The 25,301-nt window shown below is 49.6% G+C and overlaps 1 protein-coding gene across 5 annotated transcripts in view; it reads left to right on the top strand.

Annotated features, from left to right (window-relative positions):
• DCTN1 (dynactin subunit 1) overlaps window positions 1-25,301 on the top strand; it is a 31,097-nt gene that overhangs the window by 3,002 nt on the left and 2,794 nt on the right. The window contains exons 2-25 of one of the 5 annotated variants that reach the window (XM_023188059.3): window positions 5,572-5,648; window positions 10,973-11,218; window positions 11,492-11,570; window positions 11,753-11,787; window positions 16,308-16,328; window positions 17,532-17,723; window positions 18,084-18,281; window positions 18,439-18,643; window positions 18,720-18,798; window positions 18,919-19,078; window positions 19,195-19,299; window positions 19,791-19,982; window positions 20,068-20,184; window positions 20,402-20,554; window positions 21,147-21,307; window positions 21,415-21,583; window positions 21,864-21,932; window positions 22,176-22,238; window positions 22,351-22,500; window positions 22,660-22,821; window positions 22,905-23,036; window positions 23,261-23,386; window positions 23,623-23,765; window positions 24,040-24,206. In XM_023188059.3, the coding sequence (XP_023043827.2) occupies window positions 5,622-5,648; window positions 10,973-11,218; window positions 11,492-11,570; window positions 11,753-11,787; window positions 16,308-16,328; window positions 17,532-17,723; window positions 18,084-18,281; window positions 18,439-18,643; window positions 18,720-18,798; window positions 18,919-19,078; window positions 19,195-19,299; window positions 19,791-19,982; window positions 20,068-20,184; window positions 20,402-20,554; window positions 21,147-21,307; window positions 21,415-21,583; window positions 21,864-21,932; window positions 22,176-22,238; window positions 22,351-22,500; window positions 22,660-22,821; window positions 22,905-23,036; window positions 23,261-23,386; window positions 23,623-23,765; window positions 24,040-24,206 (3,151 nt within the window). In that variant the 5' untranslated portion in view covers window positions 5,572-5,621. The remainder of the gene's footprint in view (window positions 1-5,571; window positions 5,649-10,972; window positions 11,219-11,491; window positions 11,571-11,752; window positions 11,788-16,307; window positions 16,329-17,531; window positions 17,724-18,083; window positions 18,282-18,438; window positions 18,644-18,719; window positions 18,799-18,918; window positions 19,079-19,194; window positions 19,300-19,790; window positions 19,983-20,067; window positions 20,185-20,401; window positions 20,555-21,146; window positions 21,308-21,414; window positions 21,584-21,863; window positions 21,933-22,175; window positions 22,239-22,350; window positions 22,501-22,659; window positions 22,822-22,904; window positions 23,037-23,260; window positions 23,387-23,622; window positions 23,766-24,039; window positions 24,207-25,301) is intronic. The other 4 variants (XM_023188061.2, XM_023188060.3, XM_023188063.2 and 1 more) reach the window with 4 other exon arrangements.

The following is a 25,301-nucleotide window of genomic DNA, read 5'->3' as shown; positions in this document are numbered from 1 at the left end:
GTCGCCCAGGCTGGAGTGCAGTGGCCGGATCTCAGCTCACTGCAAGCTCCGCCTCCCGGGTTTACGCCATTCTCCTGCCTCAGCCTCCCAAGTAGCTGGGACTACAAGCGCCCGCCACCTTGCCCGGCTAGTTTTTTTTGTATTTTTTAGTAGAGACAGGGTTTTACCGTGTTAGCCAGGATGGTCTCGATCCCCTGACCTCGTGATCCGCCCGTCTGGGCCTCCCAAAGTGCTGGGATTACAGGCTTGAGCCACCGTGCCTGGCCTATTTTGCTTTTGAGATTCAGGCTGATATTAGTTGAATGTGGTCAAGGGACAGGTTAGCTGTTTAGTCTGGCCTCCCCAAGGGCTTCACTACGCAGAGCATGGGCCCTTGCTGCCCCCAAATCCTCCCTAATGCTCTTTCCCAGGAGATCTGCACCTCACCTAGAGCCGTCTCTGTTATTCTTTTACCCTGGAAGTATATGAGATTGAGATTTAGTGTCACTACCAAATTCCATAGAACCTAGGGCTGTTCCTGCACTTTTAGTTTCTTAGGCTCCTATCTGGAGTGGAAAGAGCCATGTTTACTGAGGGTTGGGGGAGAGATGTGTGTGTGCATGTGTGTGTGCACTTGAGTATTGATTTCCCCAATGGTGGTGGTCTTCAGGGGTGGATCTACTCTCCGGGAAAACTGTCAGACAATTTATATCCTGAGTGTGATGTTGGTACAGGCATCTATTCAACATTGAATGCCTTCTCTGTGCAAAGCCCTATGTTGAGTGCTTAGATACTGAGATGGATACAATCGTCTGTCCTGGAGGAATTCATAGTAGAGTAAGAGACGATATTTTAAATAGAATGTGGTATTGAAATAGAGATATGTCCCAAGTGCTCTGTGAGGGCAGAGGAGGGAATGATTAGCTTTACATGGAGAAGCCAGAAGAGTCTTTAGGAAAGAGGTGAGAATTGGGCTGAGCCTTGAAGGATGAGGAGGAAGAATGGTCCTGGTGATATTTGTAACATTTGCAGATGCATAAAGGGAAAGGCAGATAGATGCAAGTGGCTAGAATAAAAGAGAACTTTGGTGATTGATGCGACCGGATTCATAATGAAGCCACGTTGTTGTATTTTGTTTTGTTGTTTAGAGATGGGGTATCGATATGCTGCCCAGGCTGGAGTGCAGTGGCTATTCACAAGCAAGGTCATCAGGCACTACAGCCTGGAATTCCTGGCCTCAAGTGATCCCCTTCAGCCTCCTGAGTATAGGTGGGTCTGCAGGCTGCTGTGCCAGTTTGAGAGTTTGAGGCCAGTGTTTTTTTTTTGTTTTGTTTTGTTTTGAGATAGAGTCTCACTCTGTCACCCGGACTGGAGTGTGGTGTGGTGGTGCGATTTTGGCTCACTGCAACCTCCTGAGTATTTGGGACTATAGCTACTACAACTAGGACTACTCAGCCTCCTTAGTAACTGGAACTATAGGCATGCACCACCATGCCCAGCTAATTTTTGTATTTTTAGTAGAGACAGGGCTTTACCATGTTGGCCAGGCTGGTCTCAAACTCCTGGCCTCAAGTGATCTTCCCGCCTTGGCCTCTGAAAGTGCTAGGATTACAGGTGTAGCCACTGTGCTTGGTCAAGACCAGGTTGTTAATGGCCTGTAGTGCAGTGCTAAAAATATTTCATTTTGTGGGCAGAGAAACCACCGGAGGCTTTTAGGCAGGAAGATGACGTGATTGTATTTTGGGAAGCTAAATGTGGAAATAGACTGAAGGGGAAGAACCTGGTTGAGGGACATCAGGAGACTCTTGTAATATCATGGACATGGTTTAGGGCTGATCTAAGGATTAGGTCAGTGGGGACGGAGAGGGCAGGGTGAATCTGAGAGAGACTGGAGAAACAGAATTAACCAGACATAATGACTAAATTGGTTGTTGAGAACAAGAGAGGGAGTTGTTGCAAATGACTCAGTTTTCTATTTTGAGTGGATGGTAGTGCCAATAGCAAAGAGGGAATATAGAAGAGGAGCCTTTTTTTTTTCTTTTTTTTTTTTTTTAAAGTGAGGGAGATACCAAGTGTGTTTTGGGTCATATTGAACTTGAGGGCTCTGTGGCGGTTAGCAGACAGGGTGAGATATGAGTCTGAAGTTCAGAAGAATTTCTGTCTAGGGGCAGTAAGTATGAGTGGTAGTTGAAGTTGTGGGAATGGATGAGCTCTCCCAGCCATGCTTATAGAAGACTGAAAATAATGACAGAGGAGATGAGTATGATTGACTTGCTAGGGTAAGAGAGAGTGTTGTCCAGGAAGCTAGGAAAGGAGAAAATTCCTGAAAAGGATTGACAATCTCAGTTGCTACAGGGAGGTCAAGTTAGGATGAGCTTGGGAAACGCACCTTGAGGTTGTGTTGAACATTGTGGTCACCAGGGCTCATTTAAATTGTGAGCACCTTCAGTGAGCGGTAGGGATGGAGCCAGATAGCAGTGGATCGAGAAGTAGATGGGAAGTGGAGATAGAGAATGTGTACTCACTTTGAGTAGTTCAGCAGAGAAAGGAAGAATACAGAATGGTGGCAGCTTGTGGAGGAGGTAGCAGGGACTAGGTTTTCCTAGAATGGAAGAGTCTTGTTTATGGCTTTTCTGATGCCATGTAAGATCCAGTAGAGAGGGTGCAATGAAGACACAAGAGAAAGGACGATTGCTAAATCAGGTCCTCAGAGGAGAGGGAAAAGGGTGGGCCTTGAAAAGAAGGGGATACCATTTTCTTTAAAGAGGAATGTTGGAAGAAAGGAAGGAATTTAGGAAGAAAGAGATAATGACATATGCATGTAGATATATCTAAATTTGCAAAGAACTTCTTACCTAATAGGGCCAGTTTTCTTTTTCAGCAAGGTTATCTGCTGAGAGGTGGGGATGCTGGTGTTGGCTTGGGTGGGAGTAAGGACTCGAAAATGGTAAAAATGGTGAAGGAAGCTTGAAACAACTGTTAAGAGGAAAGAGGAAGACAGTGGAATTTAAATAAGCTCCAAGAGTGTTGAGTACCCTCTAAACGGAAATCATACGCTATAAGCCTCCCCTTCATCTTTCTCATAATAATAATGGTGACGTTTATTGAGTGCTTTATATGAGGCACTGTTCTAAGTGATTTTCAGGCATTCTCATGTGATTTTTACAACAATCCTGTTAGAAAGTTACTGTTATTATCACTTTCTTCCAGAAGAGGAAATTGAGGCATGGAGGATTAGTAGCACTTGTATTTGATGAATCTCTTACCTCTGCAGAAATGAATTCCTTCTCCTGAGGCATCAGAGAAGGCAGAAATTTAATCCCAACTCCCAGTTTCTGGACCTTGAGAGCCTAGAGTCTAGGGTTGCTAAGGAGGGAATCTTACCATGCCAGTTTGTGGGCATGATGGTGGCATGGAGGGGGCAGGACAGTGGCATGGAGGGGGCAGGACAGTGGGATCAGTGTTACTGTCAGCTTTTGACAACTACATAGGGAAACTTGGATATTCTTGAGTGATTTTCCAGCATCCTGACTAGAAAGACAAGTGACCAATAGTGATTTGTCAGGAATTGTGGGCTGAGATTGTGTCACCTGAGAGGTGAATAAGAGAGACCTTGTCCCTGTTCCTATCGCCTAGAAAAGGATAATTTTTTCTTGGCGGAGAGACTAGGCAGATCTAAAACCTTATATAATAACATAATGATTATTAACTCACCTTATGTGTTTTCTCAGTTTGTGTGACAGATACAGTTTGTAGATAAGCTGTATACCTGACTTGAGTGAAAGGAGAGAGTGATGGGATGGCGTGGATGGAAGAGAAACGGACTTACCTTTTCCTGCTGCAGCCACTGAAGCATCATCTCTGTGTCCTTCCTTTTGAGGTTGCCATGGATACGCCTTTGCATGGTGGTTTGAGGAGATTGATTTCCATTATGATCAGATGATGACGTGGGTTTAAAAAGAGAAAGGATGGAATGCTCTGCTTTTGGGGAGTGGCCGGCGAGCTGCCCAAAAGGCAGAGCCCAGTACAGCCGACGGGGCTGTGGCTTTGTTGGCTGCTTTGGCTTTTGCTGAAGTTGTGAAATGGTGCATCTCTCTCTTTAGAGCGCAGGCTCAGGGTTCCCTGTCTACAGGGTCCTAGTGCCAGGAACTTGCTGGTTGATTCAGGGGGAGGAATCAGCAGGAACTTCAAACAGGCTAAGTCAGACTTCTCATCCCACTGAGAGCATTGCAGTTCTTGAGTACAGGACTGAGTGCCTCTTACCTTCCTGCAGAAGTTCCTATATTGAAGATAAGTGAAGCATATAGCATAGCTTTTCTTCTTGACTCTTAGAGGTCTGGGCCCTTGGAGGTGGGCCTGGAAGTCACTGGATATTTCTGGGGGAAGGGGACATTTTGAGATGGAGTAGAGCTGCATTCAGAGTGGGAGTGGGTCTGTAGACATTTTTTAGGGTAATGAGGAGCTGGAGAAGGGAAGGAAGTCCATTGAGTGTGTAGGCCCTATCTATGAAATCTGTAAGGCAGATACTGAGTAGGACCTAGGTATCCTACTAAAAAGCTCTGTACACATTGTCTTCTGGGGTCCTGTGAATATCTGGAATCCAGCTTTCCAAGCTTCCAGTCTCCCAGCCTCCATTTACCACTCAATAAGCAGACCTTTTCCTTTCTGACTCCTGAAGGACTTAGGTCCACACTTATCTCTTCCTTACTAGTGCTTTCAGAGATGTATAGTTTTGCCTTGCTGTCAGACTGCCTGGGTTTCAGACAAGCTCCTCTAGGAGTGGGAAAGCAGGGAAAGCAGACAGTTGGGTTAGCCCAGGATCAAGGTTTGATAAGGTGAGACAAGAGGAGATCAAGGTATCAAAGAATGCTGGGGTGCCAGTAAAAACAAGGTAGAAATGGTTCAGACAGGGGAGAAATGGTAGAGATGGAAAAGAGTCTTTTTCCTCCTCACTTTCTCATTTTTAATTCTCCAAAATCTTATTTTCCTATAATTTCCTGAAATTTCTCTAAGACTATTGGCAGTTTATTTACTAGACACAGATATTTTTCCCTCCTCTCTTCCCATTTTTCTAGCTATTTTAGTGGTATTTAATATCACTGGAGAGGAAAATGGATTAGAAATCCAAGAGGTGTCTGTCTCCTCCCTGGCTGGGGTAACATTAACCCAGGATTGTCCCATGGGATATGGACCTGGGCCCGGTAATGCTGTGGAAGGAGCACCTACCTGTAGAGATATTCAGATGTGCCCCTCTGCCATTTTTTGGCTATGAGACTTAGGCAAGTCATTTGACTTCTAAGACACAGTTCTATCATCTGTGGAATGGAGAGAATGGAATCTGTTTTGGCTACCATCACAGGTTCATTTTTGAAGGAGATAGTGAAGTACATATATTCGTGTATACAATTAAGTTTTCCCCAGAGAAGGCCCTAAGAGTGGGACGCATTTTCTCTCTCCTAACATGTTGTTTCCCCTCCCATTTCTTCAATTCTGTTAATGTTTCAATTATTACATTTCTCATGCTTGAAAACTTCCTGAGTTTATTCATTTACTTATTCATGCATTCATTGACCCATCCATTTATCCTTGTAGCATTGGAGGTCCTACTGTGTGCAAGTCATCATGGATATTCCCTTAAAATAATGAATGAAGATGTTATCTGCCATTTGGTGAGCATACAGACATTGTGCTAAATGCTTTATTTAAATCTTATTTAACCTTCAAAATGTCCCTGTGAGGTAACATTATTTCTCCCTTTTTGCGGTTGAGGTAACCAGGGCTCAGGAAGTTAAATATCTTGCTCAGAGGAGAACCAAAGGTGTATTCAGGTCTGTCTCCAGAGCCCGTGTAGGCCTGCTGCCTCTTTCCTCATGTTTGATCTATTACTGGGCCTTCTTAGGGCTTTTTTGGTACTGTCTCTGAATTGGCCTCTTTCTTCTCACTCTCCTGATCCTGGTTCAGGCCTTCCTTACCCTGTGTTCACTATTGCAGCAGCCTCCTTGCTGTTATTCCTGTCTTTGCCAGGTTGCTCCTGCCTGCACTCCATCCTGCAGGTGTCATCAGTTTGATCTTCCAAAAATAATTTTCACTATGCTGTCTCCCGCTCAGGAACAGGACTGCCTTCCTGTGATTATTGGATCAAGACCATCTGCGTCTGCCTGATGTTAAACTTCTTGCCTACCCACAGTTACCTCCCAGTACATTGCAATGTTAAGATGTTTATTTATTCAATAAATATTTGACCATGAGCTACGTACTGGCTACTGGATCATAAAGAGGAAAAGGTGTGGGCTATGCTTCGAAAGCCTTGTAGTTTGATAGAATAACTCATCTAGAATTCGTTACTTCAGCTAAGCCAGTATTCTTTACTATTCCCTGGTCAAGCCAAGTTATTTCTGCCTCTATTCATGCTGTGTTCATAACTTACAGGGCTTTCTGGGCCTTTCCACATACTTTCTAAAATCCCCATAATTCAAGGCATGCTTAGGTACCCCCTTTCTTTCTAATTTACCTCTCTCTATAATTTCTTATAATATTTATTGTGTAGCTGTATATACCATTATCATGTCAGGTAATTCTTTGCACTTCTATAATTTCTGTACTTTTTACAAGGTACTTTTTTTTTTTTTTTGAGTCTCAGTCTGTCACCCTGGCTGGAGTGCAGTGGTATGATCTTGGCTCATTGCAACCTTCACCTCCCGGCTTCAAGCGATTCTCATGCCTAAAGTCTCTCAAGTAGCTGAGATTATAGGCATGCGCCACCACACCCAGCCCATTTTTGTATTTTTAGTAGAGATGGGGTTTCACCATGTCAGCCAGGCTGGTCTTGAACTCCCGGTCTCAAGTGAGCCACCTGCCTCAGCCTCCCAAAGTGTTGGGATTACAGGCATGAGCCACCACGCCTGGCCTACAAGGTACTTGTATATGCTTTAGCTTTTTTGAACCTCATAATACTGACATAGATATGGCAGATATTATTTCCATTTCATAGGAAAACAAACAGATTCCAAGAAGTTGGGGGACTGTTGATACCTATGTGATTAGTGAGTTGTGAGGCTATTTTTAGATCTGAGCTCTTTTGAATTTTTGAAGGCAGTGTGGCCTACAGGAAGAGCAGCGCATTGGAAGCCTAGAGATGTTTGTGGTAATGGTGAGGGGTAGTAGAAAGCACAGAGGACTCTGGGTCAGGTCGCTTCCAGTTTTGGCTCTACTCCTCACAGCCTGTGTAACTTCAGGGAAGTTGCTCAGTTCTCAAAGCCTCAGTTGTCTTGTCAGCATCATCCCTGGCCAGCCTCTCAGTGGGGTTATTGTAATGTCCATATATGATGACATTGTTCTTAGCTAACTTTTATTTAGCACTTACAAATACCAGGCAGTGTTCTGGATGCTTTGTATGGATTATCTCAGCTAATCCTCATGATGCCTCTCTGAAATATGTTCTTTGTTACTTCCCCATGGCAGATGAGGAAATTGAGGCATAGAGATGTTAAGTAACTAGACCAAGTTTATGTAGCTACCAAGTGGTAAAGCCAGGAAAGTAGCCTGAGTCTAGAACCAATACTCAACCATGGTTCTATAAAATGTCTTTTTTTTTTTAAGGTAGACTGTGAAGTGCCCCGAACATGTGAGGTCCAGGCTGCAAGGACGTGCCTGGCCTTGCCCACCTGTGTAATGGTGAATAGGGAAAGGAGGGGGAAACATGGAGATTTTGCAAGGAGGAGAGAGATGATTTCCTAGGGGGTCTGGCCAGGACTGAAGATATGGAATTGTGTTTTGGGGCTATATTTCTGAATGTTGGCTATCATTCTACTGTTGGGCTACCTGGCCTATCTTAGGAGGGTATAGTGGGGTGAAGTCACTGTTCTGCCAGTGAAGTAAGCCCAGTACAGGAAAGACAGGCATCCCTAGGCCCAAGGGAACTAGATCCATACCATACTCAGTGGAGCCATAGGTCAGACCCCAGGCCAACCTTGTTGGCTGTGTAGGAGCAGGGACCCTGGTCTTTTGGTTCCTAGCCCATGATAGATGGGCCAGTGAATGAAAGCAGTATGGTTACATAGTCCCTTGGAGACCTCTTATTAGAATGCATAATCTCATTAAATTAAACAATTTTAATTATAAAAGTAATACATGGTTATTGAAGAATTTTTGTGAAATACAGAATCGTAGAAAATAAACCATTTCATCGGGTCTGAGATGCTAGGAGGCAAGGCCAAGAGTACAAGGGGCAGATGGCTGAGGTGGACTGGGCATTGTGCTACAAGAAGAAAGAAGGGCTCTCTGCTTTTGACTATTGCCTTTAGTAATGCAGTTGAGTCTGATACTCTTGGGTTTTACAACCTGGCCCCAAACCTGGCCCCTTATAACAACCATGAAGGGTGAAGAGTGACTATGGCAACCTTTGCCAGCCTTGTGGGAGGGGGCTGGGGTACTTGGCTTGCTTTGCTATGTGTGTGAAGTTGCCTCCATTACTGCCCTTCCCTTGCTGCCTATTGGGCAGGTCCTGCCTCCTCTGGCTCAGTTTGAGATTGAAATCCAGGCCCTAATCGCATGAATTTGGACCTTGAGTCCAGAGTTTAGAGAGGGGAGGGAGAGAGAAGAGCACCAGAAAGGTGAATGAGAGACCCTTATTTTGGCTGTATGGAGGCCCTAGGCAGCTGATCACTTTGAAGTGTCACTTGATGCTTATCGGCCTGCTAAGGCCTTACATCATGGGGGACAGGGGAACAGTGATGGTGAGTGGGTACAGACTAGGAGGACCTGTCAAGACTGTTCCCAGCCCTAGGACAGTATACTCAAGAGGTGAGTGCTGAGGATCTGTGGGGCAGGCCCAGCCCTTAGTCCCTGGCCCAGGTGAAGCAGGGGGGCACTAGGACCCAGAGGCTAGCACGGTTCCTGACAAGTCTAGAGCAGCACTAGCGCAGAGTGAGACTCATCAGCTGGCAAGCAGGATTCTGTGTCTCTGGGTTCAGGAATCCTCAGGCAGCAGAGGGGACTTGCTCCTCAGCCCCCATCACTGCCCCCACCCCTACCCGTGTAGGCCACCGAGTGAGGCCCATGGACTGGGGAGGGCTGTGCCTGACGACTCCTGTGTCCCTCTATGAGGGCCCAGCACCCTGACCCTCCTGCCTAGGTTTCTACCTTTTTCTCTGTCTTTGGCCAGCTGGGGGAGGGGGTAGAGGCCGGGTGAGCAACATGGCACAGAGCAAGAGGCACGTGTACAGCCGGGTAAGTGGCCCTAATCTGGGATGGCCCTGGAGGGCTGCTGGGGAAGGCCTGGGTGCCTGTGGACATCATTGCTGTGGGGGCTGGGGAGATAGGCTGGAGCTCAGCTGGGGGCACTCAGACTGTGTTTTCTAAGGAGCCCTCGAAGCCCTGGTGGTGTAAGGCTGGACAGGCTTCCCTTTACAGAGTTGATCCCTAAATGGGGACTAGCAAGGCCTGACCTCTGACTCTAATTGGCCCTCATACGAGGGGCTCCTGAGGGGGTCCAGACTATCCTGGGGACTCAGAATGGGGATGATATGTCAGAGAGGTCTTATAGTAAAGCCTTTCTTAAGAGCTGCTTTGTTATTTGTTACTTGCTTTCTTTCTCTTCTGAGATTGAATCTGTAGCTACTGTTGTGGCCCCCTGGTTCTGAGAGGCTTATTGGGGTTGGAAAGTGGGGGAGTCTCTGACTTTGGGTTCAGCCTTTTATATCACTGGCAATTCCTTTTATTATCAGGTCCATGAGAGCCATCCTGCTGTTCCAGGTGTGATTTGAGATCCTGGAGCCTCTGGGAACTATATCCTCACCTTCCTGGATGAGCTCTTTGGGGAAGGGAATTAGGCAGTGACAGGTTGGGAGGTGTCCTGGCTCTTCCATGGCTCTGCTAGGGCTCCCTTCTGAAGCTATTACGAATGAGAGTATCAGAAGGGACTCCCATAGAGTCTTGAGGATGATGGTATCACTTCATCATGCCTCATTCATCTGTTTGCTGCAAGGCCCCTGGTTCATGGAGTTGCTATTGCTAAAAATGACAAGTGTGATTTTCTTCTAAACCATGGGCCTATTTGGGACCTAATTTTCTATTGTGTTCAGTCATCATGGGTGTGCCAGAAGCTGAGAGCTGCCCAAGGACAGTGTCTTAGTCTGTTCTTTTGCCTTGCCCATCTGTGGAGTGATAAACCATTCATTTGGACCACTGAGCAGAGTCTTGGGAACAGAGTGAGGGGTAGATCCACCCAATTTACTTGGCCTGTGTTTTCCTTTTTATAGCAAAATAGCATGGAGAAGAATCTCCAGAACTTGGGGATAGAGAGTTGACCAAACAAGACTCAGGCCAGGTAGAAGGGAGTTGAATGGTTGAATGGGCTGTGGTGAAGCATCTGGGGTTTCATGGTGGGTTATGGATGGGGATGGGAGGAGTCAGATCGGGAAGGAGAGGTGGTGACTTAAGGGTCTGGAAGGCGGCACAATTGTGTGCCTCTGAAAGGATGAGGCCTAAGAAAACCATTTGAAACACAGAGGAGACAAGTGACAGTGGAAGGGGAAAGAGGATTCTGTAGGTTCACCCACTGAATTGCCTGTCTTCCCAGCTCAGACTCCTGAGTCAGGGCATTGGGTTGTGGGGAGCCTGGTCTAAACTGAGTTATTTGCTTGAGCTTAATTCCCTTCCTGAGAGGAGAATTAAGGAGGCAGTGCTCCTGAGAAAGCAGCCATGTAGTGACATTCACAGACTGATCAATGAATTCCAATTTGTTATAAAAAAAATATAAACCCTTAAAAATTCTAGCAGATTCCAGAGGAATTTGGAGAAATCTTAGAAGAGAATATCACTGACATTTTTTCAGAGGGGAATTTGGGGTTCCACCCAATTCTGCAAATGGGGTTTAAGAAAATGATTCTGGTTGTTTTTCAGTCCAGCATCTTGGCTGAGGCATTTCTTATACATGAGAATGCCACCTTTGATCTGCGGCCTCTGTCTATGTTTACCTATGTCTTTCTTTCAGACGCCCAGCGGCAGCAGGATGAGTGCAGAGGCAAGCGCCCGGCCTCTGCGGGTGGGCTCCCGTGTAGAAGTGATTGGAAAAGGCCACCGAGGCACTGTGGCCTATGTTGGAGCCACACTCTTTGCCACTGGCAAATGGGTAGGCGTGATTCTGGATGAAGCAAAGGGCAAAAATGATGGAACTGTTCAAGGAAGGAAGTACTTCACATGTGATGAAGGGCATGGCATCTTTGTGCGCCAGTCCCAGGTATTCACGCCCTTCTTCTATGTGTGTGCATGTGTGCACATGTCTGTTGCATGTGCAGCTGATGTGTTGGTACTTCCTTTTCCTGAGCATGGGCATAAGCCTCTGGTTGGGAGAGTGGAAGGTAGTAGGGGAGGGAAGATTGGAGATCCATCCTTAGGGAAGCTGCCCTGTACTCTTGATTTGCTTGGAGCCTGGGGAGGGGCCCATATTACAGCCATCCTTGATCTGGCTATATTGAATCTATTGATCTGGCTATATTGAATCTGGCCTCAGATCCAGGTATTTGAAGATGGAGCAGATACTACTTCCCCAGAGACACCCGATTCTTCTGCTTCAAAAGTCCTCAAAAGAGGTAACAACCACCCACTTAAAGTTGCCTCCTCATAGTCAGGAGGAGTCCCCAGGGCTTCTCCTCGTAACATGGGGCCACAGTAGATCCTAAGATGTTTTTTCCATCACCACTATATTCCTTTATTATATCTCCCCCTACCTCTCTATACAAGTACACACTTTGTTTCTGTTTGCTTTCTACAGAGGGATCTGATACAACTGCAAAGACTAGCAAACTGGTGAGTGGTTTGGGGGTGGAAATGGGGAGTCATAAAGGGAGGGGAAGGAGAAATATGGGGGATACCCAGTGCTAGGCAGGTAGAAGTAGTAGGTGAGTCTGAGTTGCCTTCAAGTCTCTCCAGCTTCCCTAAGAAGGAGGCTTTCTGGGGATTAATTTCTGCATTAGAGTTATAGTAAAGTTGGTAGCAGGGAAAAACTCATAGGCTCCATAAGTTCAGGGTCAAATGAGATTGAGCTGAGGGTGACAGGAAGGACAGGTCTAACCCTAGTAGTGTAGCCAACTTCCTACCTTTTGGAACCCAAAGATGCCAACATCTAAAGGGTCTGAGGGTAAGGTTAAGGTAGAAGATAGAGGAAGAAGCAATCTCTTATTCACAAGTGAATGGCAAGGAGTCGGACCCTCTACTTCCTGTTTTAAGCTGGATGCAGAGGGTGCTTCCTAGTTCCTCTCTGCTACTCTGTGCAGGGTGTGTGAGGTGGGGCTGTAGACTCTGCAGCTTCTCTGGGCCAAGGGGTGAACATCATGGAAGCTGATCTTTGAGGGACTACTCATTTCACCCTGACAACCCCTTACCCCAACCTAACCTGTGTATGCCTGAGTTGGTCTTAACACCTATGCCCAGGACATCTGTTCTCTAACTCTGCCCTTTCCTACTCCTCATGCAGCGGGGACTGAAGCCTAAGAAGGTGGTGTGTTTACTATTTGTGCCTGGGTGGATGGGGGCCATGAGCCCCTTCCCCAGCTGTCCTGCATGTCCTTGGGTTGCTGCATGCCTATGTGTGTATGACTTTGGGCTGGGATGGCCAGAGGAAATGGTGGCCTTGGCTTTCAGAGTTCCTTTGAAGGGTGCAAGAACTTCAGGCTCAGTGTCTACGTCCAGGTAGCACTCATTAGGGATGATTCTCTCTGCCCCAGGACTCCAAGTCAAAGATTCCCCAGTCAAAAACTATAAGCATTTGACTGTAAATAGCAGCAGTGTGAAATAGATCATTTACTGGGTTACAGTGGGTTCTCACTTAGCCCGAGCTCGGACAACCATAGAAGGATAGACTGGGGGAATGGGACTGAGGAAGATACCAAGTGACGGGGTTTTTTGCAAGGAGATGGGAGGTCAGGGAACAGAGCATAGGGTAAGAACAGTCCCAAGCTGGAAAACCTAAGAGCCTTCATGTGCCTGCCTCTGGATGGGCACTGCCATAAATATCCCCACACCCCGCAACTCTGCCCCATCAGTCTGTCCCTGCCTCCTTCCTCGTCTGGTGGTGTGCCTGAGGCCTACCTCCTACCCCTTGCAGCCTTTCATCAACTATCATTGGAGTGGGGCTCAATCATGTCACCTTCCCTCCCCTCCCCACCACAGACTCTTTAAACTCTTAGATTTAAACTCTTAAACTGCCATGACCACTTCCTCATACCAGCCCTTGCCTTGGGACTCTGCTCAAGCTCTTTTTGACCTGCATGTGCCTGTCTGGCCTGTATGTACTGTGTTGTATGTACAATTCTATGATTTCCTTATTGTCAGCCTATCTCAGGCCTTTCTGACATTGCATGGAGAGCTGCTGGATTGGGGCTGTGGGAGGGGAGAGGAAAACATCGCCTTTTCCAGGAGGAAACCAGCTCCTGGTTGGTGATGAGTCCTCACTTTGAAGTCTTGCCATGGTAGAGACCACATGCCAGTACTTGCTTTGGTTGGAGATGGGGATATAAAGAAAATAGTGCTGTGAAGGATCCTGGGCCCATTTCAGAGTCATAGAAACTTGGCTTTGTCCTTTGATTATTGTCTCCTGGTTGGGGTTTCCATTTCACCTCAGGCCTTGAATAGAGAAGAACACGAAACTATGGTCTGATATTTATGGAGTTCTTTCCACAGCCTGGTCTGACCAGGGGCTTTGGCAGCTGCCTGGGGAAATGTGGGAAAGCCCAGGCTAGGCCACCCATGCTGCCCTTCTGCACTCATGTTGGAAAGTGTCAATCAGACAGTTGAGTGCCCCCACCCCGGGGCACCCCAGTCTTCCGCTCCAGTAGTTTTTTCAAAGTGGATCACTTAGCCTAGGGCCCCTGCTCTCACCCATGTGGATCAGGGAGCTGGTTCCAGAGCAAAAGAATGTGCTTTGAAGGGGAAGGCAGAAGAAAACTCAGATGTCTCTGCAAAGTGCTTAGTTCTTTTTGGAAACCCTTTAGAGACAAGCTTTAACCTGTCTACAACCAGGGGATGGTTGGAGAGGAGCCCAACAGTCATTAGAGCTGCTACTACCCAGATGCATGTTCCCCAGGGTTTCTTAGTCACTGTGTGTGCTCCTCAGAGCTGAGTTCTATTGCTGGAGGGGCACTCTACACGTGTGTGCGCGCCAGATGAGAGACTGTAAGGATGTTGCCAGGTTGTATAAGAGACACAAGTGGAGTTAATGGGGCTATGGGTGGGTGGGTGGGTGGGGGAGCAGAGTGTGAGTATGATGAGAGAGACTGCTGGAGCAGAGAGGCCCTGTGTCCCTGCCCAGTGATGCCCTGGCCCCATAGAATGCCATTTCTGGGATAGCCTCTGGCCCAGTTTTTGGGAGCACGCTCTTGGGAGTGGGCAAGGGAGGGAAGAGAGGAGCCAGAACCTGTTCTTTGGAGAAAGAAGCAGGACAAGCTCTGCGCATGACCATCATGAGGAGGAGGAGGAGCCAGCAAAGCCCTAGACAGTTGCTAGGTGACTGAGGAGCAGTGGCTCCACCCCCATGGAGCAGAGGAGGGTGGGTGCATGACGTCAGGTGGAGCTGGTGCTGCGGCCACTGAGGCTGCCATCAGCCTAAGCTGGTGAACTGGGCCAGGCACCGCTCTGGTGCCTGCCAGAGCCTGGTGATCTAGCTGCACATCTGCGGGGGCCTCTGTATCAGAGCGGCGGCCGTTTACAGGCTGGGAAGCTGCGGCACCGGGAAGCTGAGGCTGCATTGTTGGGATTTGATGCACTAATCTCCTGTCTCCGCCGCCTTTCCCTCTGTTCGGTCTCTTGCCCTCCCTCCCTTCCTCTGTCCTTCCTCTGTGTGTTTGTCTGTCCTCCTCTGTCCCTTCTCTTTCCTCTCCTTGCTTTCTTTGGTTTTCTGCAATGATGAGACAGGCACCGACAGCCCGAAAGGTACTCTTGCTTGCTCTCGTCCTGCTGCTGGGTTGCCAGGGCAATGGTGGCAGCAGGCTGCTGGGGTGGGGGTGGGGGCTGATTGACTTAATCTGTCTACCTGGTCAGGGGAGGCGGGTGAGGACGAAGGTGGGTTAGGGAGAGGCATGTGTCACCACTATGCCCCACACCCTGGGCATTTGCTTACGGCCTTGCCTGCTTTTGGCTCTGCCTGTGTTCCAGGCCTTATACCCAGTGGCCTCACAGGCTTGGGCTTCAGGCAGCCTCTACTGCATACTGGATCTGGGAGGATTTTCTGTGGTAGAACCTAGGGAAGCAGGCCCAGGTATCTCAGTGCCTCTAGCAGGCCTGCCTGCTTCACCCAGCCTTTGCTAGAATACCTCTTAGTCCTCCCCGCATCCCCCAACCCCTAGGGCTTGTATCAGGGCACTTTACCAGGGTGGGATGGGAACCCTAGAATAGTTTTTGACCCACAGCTATGGAAGCTTAACCCAGGGTAGGAGGGGTGGGAATTGGTTTTCTTGGCCTCAGTGTATCCTGGAAATAAGGCCCAAGCCAAATCTTACCTTGACTAGAGCAGTGAGATACTGGGTAGCAAGAACACTATTTGGAAATTGGAGTTAATTGTCCACTTACCATTTTGCAGTAACCTGAAGGGTTTCCAGATTTGATTTAGGGCTGTAGTTCTTCTGTGCTGCTGCCCACCCCCACCTCCTTTCCTACCGCTGGGTGGGGTTACTTTGCTGAGCTCTGGGCTTCTGCTAATGTAATATTCATGGTCCTGACACCTGAGCCCTCTTCCCTAGCGATCAGGACTGCTGCAGGATCTGATTCTGGGGAAGGGGGTTAGGGGGAGGGAGGACAGCAGCATTGCTCTGCCCTAGGGACCTGATCTCCCATTTCTGGGCTTAGATTACTTTTGTCACATGGGGTTTCTAGGGAGTTCTGTATAGAGTCTAGCACTTGAAGGAAGAGGCTGACCTGGGAAAGTCCTTGGGAGTGGTGGCTGGGCGGGGCCTCTGGCTCTGGACTGGAGTGGGAGAGATCATTTGCAGGAGCACTGGTCTCTTGGGACCTTCTCACTAGCTGCTTCCTTGTTCTATGGCTCAGCCTAGAGATGGACTTCTGGGATTTCCGGGGTGTCTGAAGGGGTGAGGCCTGCAAGGATTGGACAAAAGTGGGAGCAGGAACCAAGGGGAACAGGAATTCTGGGTTCCTGAAGTAGGAACACAGTGATTCACTGAAGGGAGAAGGGGATGGGATTGGGGGGAGGGTGGCTAACTGTAGCCCCATTCCCGTTACTTCTTCCGCTCTCATTGCTGTCCCTTTTGCTCTCTGTCTTTCTGCCATTGCCCTTTCTTTCCTGACTACTTCTCTTCTGGCTCCTGTTGCCTGTCCAGACCACAACTCGGCGGCCCAAGGTGAGAAAACAGGCCCCTGTGTGAGCCACTGCTGAGTAAACACACACGTTTCAGGCATGTGCATGTATGAGGGCACGTGTATGAGCAAGTGAAAGTTGGTCATAGTGCATCCTGGGTTCTCTTCAGAGGAAAGGAGGGGATCGTGGTGCTGGCAGGCACCTCCTAGGGAAAATGGCTTTTGGCTTTTAGGAGGTTGTCTAAGCCAGTAGCTTCAATGCAAAAGAGAAATGAATGGGGTTGTAGTTAATCAAAGCAGGCTTTCTTGAACAAGGGAATTTTGACCTGTTTTGAGGGGAGGGATTGGAAGAAAGATGAAGAACTTGGCCATGTAAAATGTCAGCGGATAAGGAGGTGAGTGTGTCTGTGACAGGCTTTGGGTGGGGATTTCTGAGGATTACACATGGTCTCTGAGTGTCAGCCCACTGGGAGACCTTGGGGCTCAGCACTTTGAGTACCTTGGCAGGCCTGTCTGCTCCAGGACTTGAATTTCAGGTCAGCTTCTCGGCCCACCTCCTCCCCTGCCCCACAGGGACCTGGATAGTGTTGCCAGATCAGGGGAGATGACAGAAGGGTTGTTTCAAGGGGGAGTCTAGGGGTACAACTTTCACCTTGGCCCTTTTACCTGCAGGGTCCCCTGAAATAGACTGAGAGAGGGAGATTCAGCTTGACTCCCATAGAGGGTTTAGCAGGGGTAGAGAGCCTGGCACCCCCACTTTTGGCCCTGCCTTCTCTGGAAATTACATTGTACTTTTTCCCTCTAGGGGTGGAGGGCATAGACCTGGAGCAAGGATGGGACTGAGAGTATTATGAAGTTGCTAGAATGATCACAAGTGGGTCATAGACGGGGGTTCTAGGGAATAGTGGATTCCGCTCTTACGGGTAGTGCCAGAGCTAGGAGGAATGTGGAGTCAGTGTCAAGCGAGGAGCCTTATAATCTTATGATGTCTTTTCTCTTATCTTTTACTCCCTCTCTCTTCTGCCTCCCTCCTCCCCCTGTCCTTTGTCACTATCTCTCTCTGCCTCTCTGTATCATTTTCCTTGTCCCCTTCATTCTTCTCTGTTCTCACTGTGCTTTGATACTCTCTTTCTGCTTTTTTCCTTCTCTGTCTTCTTCCCTTGCCATATTCTCATATTCTGTTTCTGTTCCTCTTACTACCCCATCCTCTGCTCTCTTTCTGGTCTGCCTCTACCCTCTCTGAATAGCCCACCCGCCCAGCCAGTACTGGGGTGGCTGGGGCCAGTAGCTCCCTGGGCCCCTCTGGCTCAGCGTCAGCAGGTGAGCTGAGCAGCAGTGAGCCCAGCACCCCGGCTCAGACTCCGCTGGCAGCACCCATCATCCCCACGCCAGCCCTCACCTCTCCTGGAGCAGTCCCCCCGCTTCCTTCCCCCTCCAAGGTAAGGACTGGGGTAGGGATAAAGGAGAATCAAGATACCCAGAGGCTTGTGGCTACCTGCTGTGTCTTGAAATTTTCCTGGGGTTGGCAAAGACCCAGAACTTGGATCAGAAAGGGAGAGGACGTAGCCTATGGATATCTTGCCACTGACTGAGTCACCCTTTCTTTTCTTGCCGTTATGCCATACTTTCCCCGTATATACTGTGCCACGGTTTCCTCTCAGATGCTCTTATGCCACTGACTTTTGGCCACCCTGGGGCTGGGTGATGTTTGCACACTTTATTGTGTTCTTTGCGCCAGCTCAGTGTTGGTGGAGAGGTGGAGTGGGCTGTGCACAGACCATGAGGCCTCTCCTTTGCAGGAGGAGGAGGTACTAAGGGCTCAGGTGCGGGACCTGGAGGAAAAACTAGAGACCCTGAGACTGAAACGGGCAGAAGACAAAGCAAAGCTAAAAGAGCTGGAGAAACACAAAATCCAACTGGAGCAGGTGCAGGAATGGAAGAGCAAAATGCAGGAGCAGCAGGCCGACCTACAACGGCGCCTCAAGGAGGCGAGAAAGGTTTGACTCTGGATGAAGGGGGTGGCTGGGGTGGCCTGAGACCCAAGGAAGCATGCTGGAAACTAGACTGGAACTGGAGCCTGGAACACCCTGTGAGAAAGGGAGGCACAGGGCATCTCTGTGCTTGTACCCCCTCCCACCTCCACCTCTTCCTCAGGAAGCCAAGGAGGCCCTGGAGGCAAAGGAACGTTATATGGAGGAGATGGCTGATACTGCTGATGCCATTGAGATGGCCACTTTGGACAAGGAGATGGCTGAAGAGCGGGCTGAGTCCCTGCAGCAGGAGGTGGAGGCACTGAAGGAGCGAGTAGACGAGCTCACCACTGACTTAGAGATCCTCAAGGCTGAGATTGAAGAGAAGGGTAAGGGGCCCAGAGCTGCTGGGGGCCAAACGGTCGGGTGAGAACCATGTCTGAAAGTGTTAATGGTCTTCTCCAGGCTCAGATGGCGCTGCATCCAGTTATCAGCTCAAGCAGCTTGAGGAGCAGAACGCCCGCCTGAAGGATGCCCTGGTGAGGTAAGGTCTTCAGTGCTTGGCTCTGATGCTTACTCTTCTGTCTCCAAATTCATTAGAGCACCCATCGCCAGAGACTCTGACATGTGCTTTCCTCTTTCTATCTTCCTAATGTCCCTGCAGGATGCGAGATCTTTCTTCCTCAGAGAAGCAGGAGCATGTGAAGCTCCAGAAGCTCATGGAAAAGAAGAACCAAGAACTGGAAGTTGTGAGGCAGCAGCGGGAGCGTCTGCAGGAGGAGCTAAGCCAGGCAGAGAGCACCATTGATGAGCTCAAGGAGCAGGTCTGGGGAGCCTAGCCCCTCACCCAGAATCCCCCACCTGACTCTCCTATCAGTTGGTGCCTCTTCTTTCTAGGTGCCTTCCAGCAGCCCTTCTTCCCATCCTCCCCATAACACAGGTGGATGCTGCTCTGGGTGCTGAGGAGATGGTGGAGATGCTGACAGATCGGAACCTGAATCTGGAAGAGAAAGTGCGCGAGTTGAGGGAGACTGTGGGAGACTTGGTAAGAAAAGAGCAGACGCCTGACATCTGACCCTGATGGTGGGTATTTGGAAGGGACCTGCTGAGAAAAAGATTGACATGTGACCGCTGGCCTTTTTTGAGCAGGGTGTGCGGTGAGGGACCCAGCCTGGGCTTGCTGCACTGACCCTGCCTATTTTTTTTTTTTTTCCAAGATGGCATCTCACTCTGTTGCCAGGCTGAAGGGCAGTGGCACAATAATCTTGGCTCACTGCAACCTCCGCCTCCCAGGTTCAAGTGATTGTCCTACTCAGCCTCCCGAGTAGCTGGTACTACAGTCACGCGCCACCACACCCAGCTAATTTTTGTATTTTTAGTAGAGATGGGGTTTCACCATGTTGGCCAGCATAGTCTTGATCTCGACCTCATGATCAGCCCGCTTCGGCCTCCCAAAGTGCTGGGATTACAGGTGTGAGCCACCGCGCCCAGCCAACCCTGCCTTTCTTTTGCCCCACCTGTGGTGTGGTGTCCTAGGAAGCGATGAATGAGATGAACGATGAGCTGCAGGAGAATGCCCGTGAGACAGAACTGGAGCTGCGGGAGCAGCTGGACATGGCGGGCGCGCGGGTTCGTGAGGCCCAGAAGCGTGTGGAGGCAGCCCAGGAGACAGTTGCAGACTACCAGCAGACCATTAAGAAGTACCGCCAGCTGACCGCCCATCTTCAGGTGCATGCCTACTGCTTGCTGTCTGCCCACCATCCCCCCAGGGCTTCCTTATGACCCAGGTATGCTTCATTGTCTCTCCTTCTAGGATGTGAATCGGGAACTGACAAACCAGCAGGAAGCATCTGTAGAGAGGCAACAGCAGCCACCTCCAGAGACCTTTGACTTCAAAATCAAGTTTGCTGAGACTAAGGCCCATGCCAAGGTCAGGAAAGTGGGTGGGTCTGAGGGAGCCCTGCCTGGGTTGAACTGGTATGGGTTCTGGGCTTCAGATTCCTGGGGGAAGGGGTGCTTTGTGTAGTGGTTTGGAAGACTGTGGCCTGAGCTTGCCCTAGAAGCAAGGCATCTCCTGGAGCAAGGCATGGGAATTCTGGGGCTCTTTCAACTCTGGCTAAGAGTCTTCCTCCCTGTTCACTTCACAGGCAATTGAGATGGAATTGAGGCAGATGGAGGTGGCCCAGGCCAACCGACACATGTCCCTGCTGACAGCCTTCATGCCTGACAGCTTCCTTCGGCCAGGTGGGGACCATGACTGCGTTCTGGTGCTGCTACTCATGCCTCGTCTCATTTGCAAGGTACAGCCAATCAATCACATGTTCCACAGAAATCTAATGAACTTGCCATGAACCAGGCATTGAAGATGCTGAGTGAAGACAACAGAGTCTCTGCCCACAGAGAGTTTATGGTGTAGTGGAGGAACACAGCAAAGTCACTGATGAATATATATTACAAATGGTGTGCTTTCAAGAAGAGAGAGGTTCTGCGAGAGAGCACAATTGGAGATTTAGAGGCGAACAGGATGTGACTGAGGGAATAACATTGTCTGAGGGCCACGAGCTGCCTGGGGGTTAACGTTGGGGGTGATTGGCAGGATAGCATTCTAGGTGGAGAGATAGCAGGAGTGGCAGCTTTAAATCAGGAAGGATCCTTGGTTCCACCGGTCCCACTACCCTTTCATTTTCATATCCTGACTCCTCACAACCTCCAGTAATCACATCACTACCCTTTCCCCATGCGAGATTCCCCACCCAGGTAAGAGCTATTTCTGCTTTCTCTCCCGTGTGTGTCCATGCTCCCCACATAGTTAAGTTCTGAGTACTGTATTCCTGAGTCTGTGTTCTCCATCCTCTGCTCTGAGGCCCAGGTTCCTGGTGTTTCTTCCCACAGGCAGAGCTAATCCGGAAGCAGGCCCAGGAGAAGTTTGAACTAAGTGAGAACTGTTCAGAGCGGCCTGGGCTGCGAGGAGCTGCTGGGGAACAACTCAGCTTTGCTGCTGGACTGGTGTACTCGCTGAGCCTGCTGCAGGCCACGCTACACCGCTATGAGCAGTAAGTGACCCCTCACTCCCTCACCCCAGGGTCAGGGGTCCAGAATTGGCCGGAACTGAGATTGCCTGTCAGACTCTAGCCTCACAGCACTCTTCTCTGGTCTCTAGTGCCCTCTCTCAGTGCAGTGTGGATGTGTATAAGAAAGTGGGCAGCCTCTACCCTGAGATGAGTGCCCATGAGCGTTCATTGGATTTCCTCATTGAACTGCTGCACAAGGATCAGCTGGATGAGACTGTCAATGTGGAGCCTCTCACCAAGGCCATCAAGTACTATCAGGTGTGGGGCGAGAATTTGGGCTTGGGGCAGGAGGCAGGGAAGCTTTCACTTGATGAGGGCTCTTACTAATATTATCAAGGTTGTATGTCCCATGCTCGCTGCTTGAGGCCTGGTTTGCTCTTAGATGATCTCTCCATATGATGCAGCTGCTTGAGGGCTTGGGATTCTCTTGTACCTCCAAAGACCCATGATGACCAGGGCTCAAACTACAGTTTGGGAAGAACTCCCCACCCCCTCCAGGGCCTAAAAGTTGTCTGTTTCTTTTATTATCTCTCTTCAGCATCTGTACAGCATCCACCTTGCCGAACAGCCTGAGGACTGTACTATGCAGCTGGCTGACCACATTAAGGTGAAGTGTCTGGGCCAGTGATTCAACCCCTGTGGAGATCAGCAATGGAGGGCGTCAGGTCAAGAGATCAGGCACCCAAGAAGTATCACATAAGACTAGGGCAGAGTTACCAAAGCCATATCAGGGAAACTAGAGGACTACTTATGTATGGGGGTCAGCAGAGGATGAGGACTTCTTAGAGATGTCGATAAGTCAGAAGAGCTCCTGCTGGGGGCTGATGATTGCATGCATCTGTCCTTACAGTTCACGCAAAGTGCTCTGGACTGCATGAGTGTGGAGGTAGGACGGCTACGTGCCTTCTTGCAGGTGAGAACATATCTAGATCTCTGTGAGCTCCTCTTCTTTCTTAGTCCTCACTTCCTTACTCCCAGCCTTAATGCTAACTTGGTTCTCCATCCATTTTCTTTTTCCTGAGTAGGGTGGGCAGGAGGCTACAGATATTGCCCTTCTGCTGCGGGATCTGGAAACTTCGTGCAGTGACATCCGCCAGTTCTGCAAGAAGATCCGAAGGCGAATGCCAGGGACAGATGCTCCTGGGATCCCAGCTGCATTGGCCTTTGGACCACAGGTTTAGGGCTGCAACTGGGGAAGGAAGGAAACTGAGTAGAAGCAGGAGGGGCATAGCGCTTGAAGATCTGGATCTGGTTAGGGGACAAAAATGGTTTTGGGGTAGCTGGAAACTGTGGCTGAACCCAGGGTTGACTCCTGATTCTGGCCCGTCACGCAGGTATCTGACACGCTCCTAGACTGCAGGAAACACTTGACGTGGGTTGTGGCTGTGCTGCAGGAGGTGGCAGCTGCTGCCGCCCAGCTCATTGCCCCACTGGCGGAGAATGAGGGGCTACCTGTGGCTGCCCTGGAGGAACTGGCTTTCAAAGCAAGCGAGCAGGTGGGCCTGAATGGCTGGGCAGAAGGTGTGGGGAGAATCAGTGACCAGTGTGGGGCTTTCACTTCTGCCCTTGGCTCCTGCAGATCTATGGGACCCCTTCCAGCAGCCCCTATGAGTGTCTGCGCCAGTCATGCAACATCCTCATCAGTACCATGAACAAGCTGGCCACTGCCATGCAGGAGGGGGAGTATGATGCAGAGCGGCCCCCCAGCAAGGTAGGTGGAGATTTCCTTGGAGAAGTTGCAGAGGCCTGTAGGAGTAAGACTTGCAGAGCTACTGCTAGTTGTGGGAGGACAGGGAGACAGGAGGAATGCATCTGGAGAGCACCATCCTGCCTAGAAGGCAGGGTTTCCCTGTAACTGGATCTGTCTGAAAGGAGCACGTTGATGATCTCTTCTCTCCACCCTCACTTTCTCACCCGCCACCGACCATTCCTTAGCCTCCACCAGTTGAGTTGCGGGCTGCCGCCCTTCGTGCAGAGATCACAGATGCTGAAGGCCTGGGTTTGAAGCTCGAAGATCGAGAGACAGTTATTAAGGAGTTGAAGAAGTCACTCAAGATTAAGGTGAGGGTAGTGTAGGCTCAGGATCTGGGGGCCAGGAAGTTGGTAGGACCCTGGCAAGCAGTGAATGTTGGGGATCTGGGACTAAGACGGCTTGGGAGTTAAGGGGAGAAGTGGGGCCTGCAATCAATTGGAGCTCTAGTGAACCCTCAGAGAGCCTCCTATCTCATGGTCTAGCCCCCAGTTTCCAGGGACTGTGGGGAGGATGTCAGGGATCTAGAAGTTCTGTCCTTGTCCAGGGAGAGGAGCTAAGTGAGGCCAATGTGCGGCTGAGCCTCCTGGAGAAGAAGTTGGACAGTGCTGCCAAGGATGCAGATGAGCGTATCGAGAAAGTCCAGACTCGGCTGGAGGAGACCCAGACACTGCTGCGGAAGAAGGAGAAGTCAGGCACTTTCCCTGGGGCCTTGCTTCCTCTAATCCTCCCCACTGCTGGAGCTCTCTGCCTCCTAACCCATACCCCTACTCAGGTTCTCTTATAGTGAGACTCCCCATTTTCTTTACCCACTGCCAACCCCATTGCATCACCCCAGGCTCAGCCTGTGCTGCTCTGCCCTGGCTGCGCACTAGCATGGCTATTCCAAGGACCTCTCAGGACTGAATAGTCAAGGGGTGCTTTGGAGAAGGGACACTGCCAAAGCCCAGATTCTCTTTCACAGAGATTTTGAGGAGACAATGGATGCACTCCAGGCTGACATCGACCAGCTGGAGGCAGAGAAGACAGAACTAAAGCAGCGGCTGAACAGCCAGTCTAAGCGCACGATTGAGGGGCTCCGGAGCCCTCCTCCTTCAGGCATTGCTACTCTGGTCTCTGGCATTACTGGTGGTGAGTACAGTGGAATAGGCAGCAGTAGCACAGAGGAGATTGTCCTCTCTCCTGTCCTTGGCCTCAGTTTGACCTCTGCCCCCCTCCCTTTACCCCCAGGATATTCAGCCAAGAATATGCTTGCACAGTTTCACTCCGTGCCAGTTTTCACCAAGTTTTCCCTTTCCCTGAAGATATGTGCTGAGTTCCTTTGGGCAAAGGAGGGCTTTACTAAATTGTTAATGAGGCTCAGAATAATGATGACAGTTGGTCTCTAGTAGATGTCCTTTCTGGCTCTGTAATCTGACCTTTCTGCTCAGCCCTGTATCCCTGAGGGTTGTCAGCCATCAGCAGGCTGGGCTGACTCTCCTGGGGCATCCGGTCCTGCCCGATACCTGCTCTTGATTGCTTCTCTGCTTGGGCACTGTGTTTTCTCACTGAGTTCATGGGGCTTCATTCTATGATGTGGCCATATCTTCCACTGCTGAATTCTCCCAGTTTCACTTGGGGCTTGTGTTTTGACCTTTGCCTAGTCACTCAGTATAATCAGGGCTCCTCACCTAGCGTTTTTCTGGTTACCAGTTTCAGCCTCCCCAGTTTCCTGACTCAGGAGGTGGCTGCTGCTGTCTTTGTTCTCCTCTGCCCTATAGTTTTTGTTTGCTCTCCAGTCACTTACCCTCCAGAAGACAGGCTCTTTGCCCTGGAATTAAACCCTTAGGGCCTCCAGACTTTCCCAGCTGCTCCCGTGTCTTGTCAGCTGACCTTACCTACATAGAGTCTTCAACAAAGTCTCTGTCACTGACACCCCTTGATCTTGTGAGGTGACCAAGTACCTTCTTGACTTTAGGCTGTTGTGGTACAGACAGCTCTGTGTTCTTTGGAGAGAGTTTCCAGAATTACTACTTTGTGTTGTTTTTAGCACTCTTGAAACAAACATTAGCACTCTTTAAACAAACGTGGTTCTGAATTTATGAAACTTCCCACCAAAAAAGAAGGTATTTTGCCTCAGAGCAGTGGAGAATCCTGAGGAGCAAGGGAGTGTGTTTGCTTCCCCAACTTATGCTTTGCTGCTGGTGAGCGTTAAGGGTGCAGACATATTGGGGTCTCTGGAGCATT

Source organism: Piliocolobus tephrosceles, chromosome 15, assembly GCF_002776525.5.
Source record: "Piliocolobus tephrosceles isolate RC106 chromosome 15, ASM277652v3, whole genome shotgun sequence".
Taxonomy (NCBI): domain Eukaryota; kingdom Metazoa; phylum Chordata; class Mammalia; order Primates; family Cercopithecidae; genus Piliocolobus; species Piliocolobus tephrosceles.
Note: the sequence above shows the minus strand (reverse complement) of the source record. Positions and strands in the feature narration are given on the sequence as shown.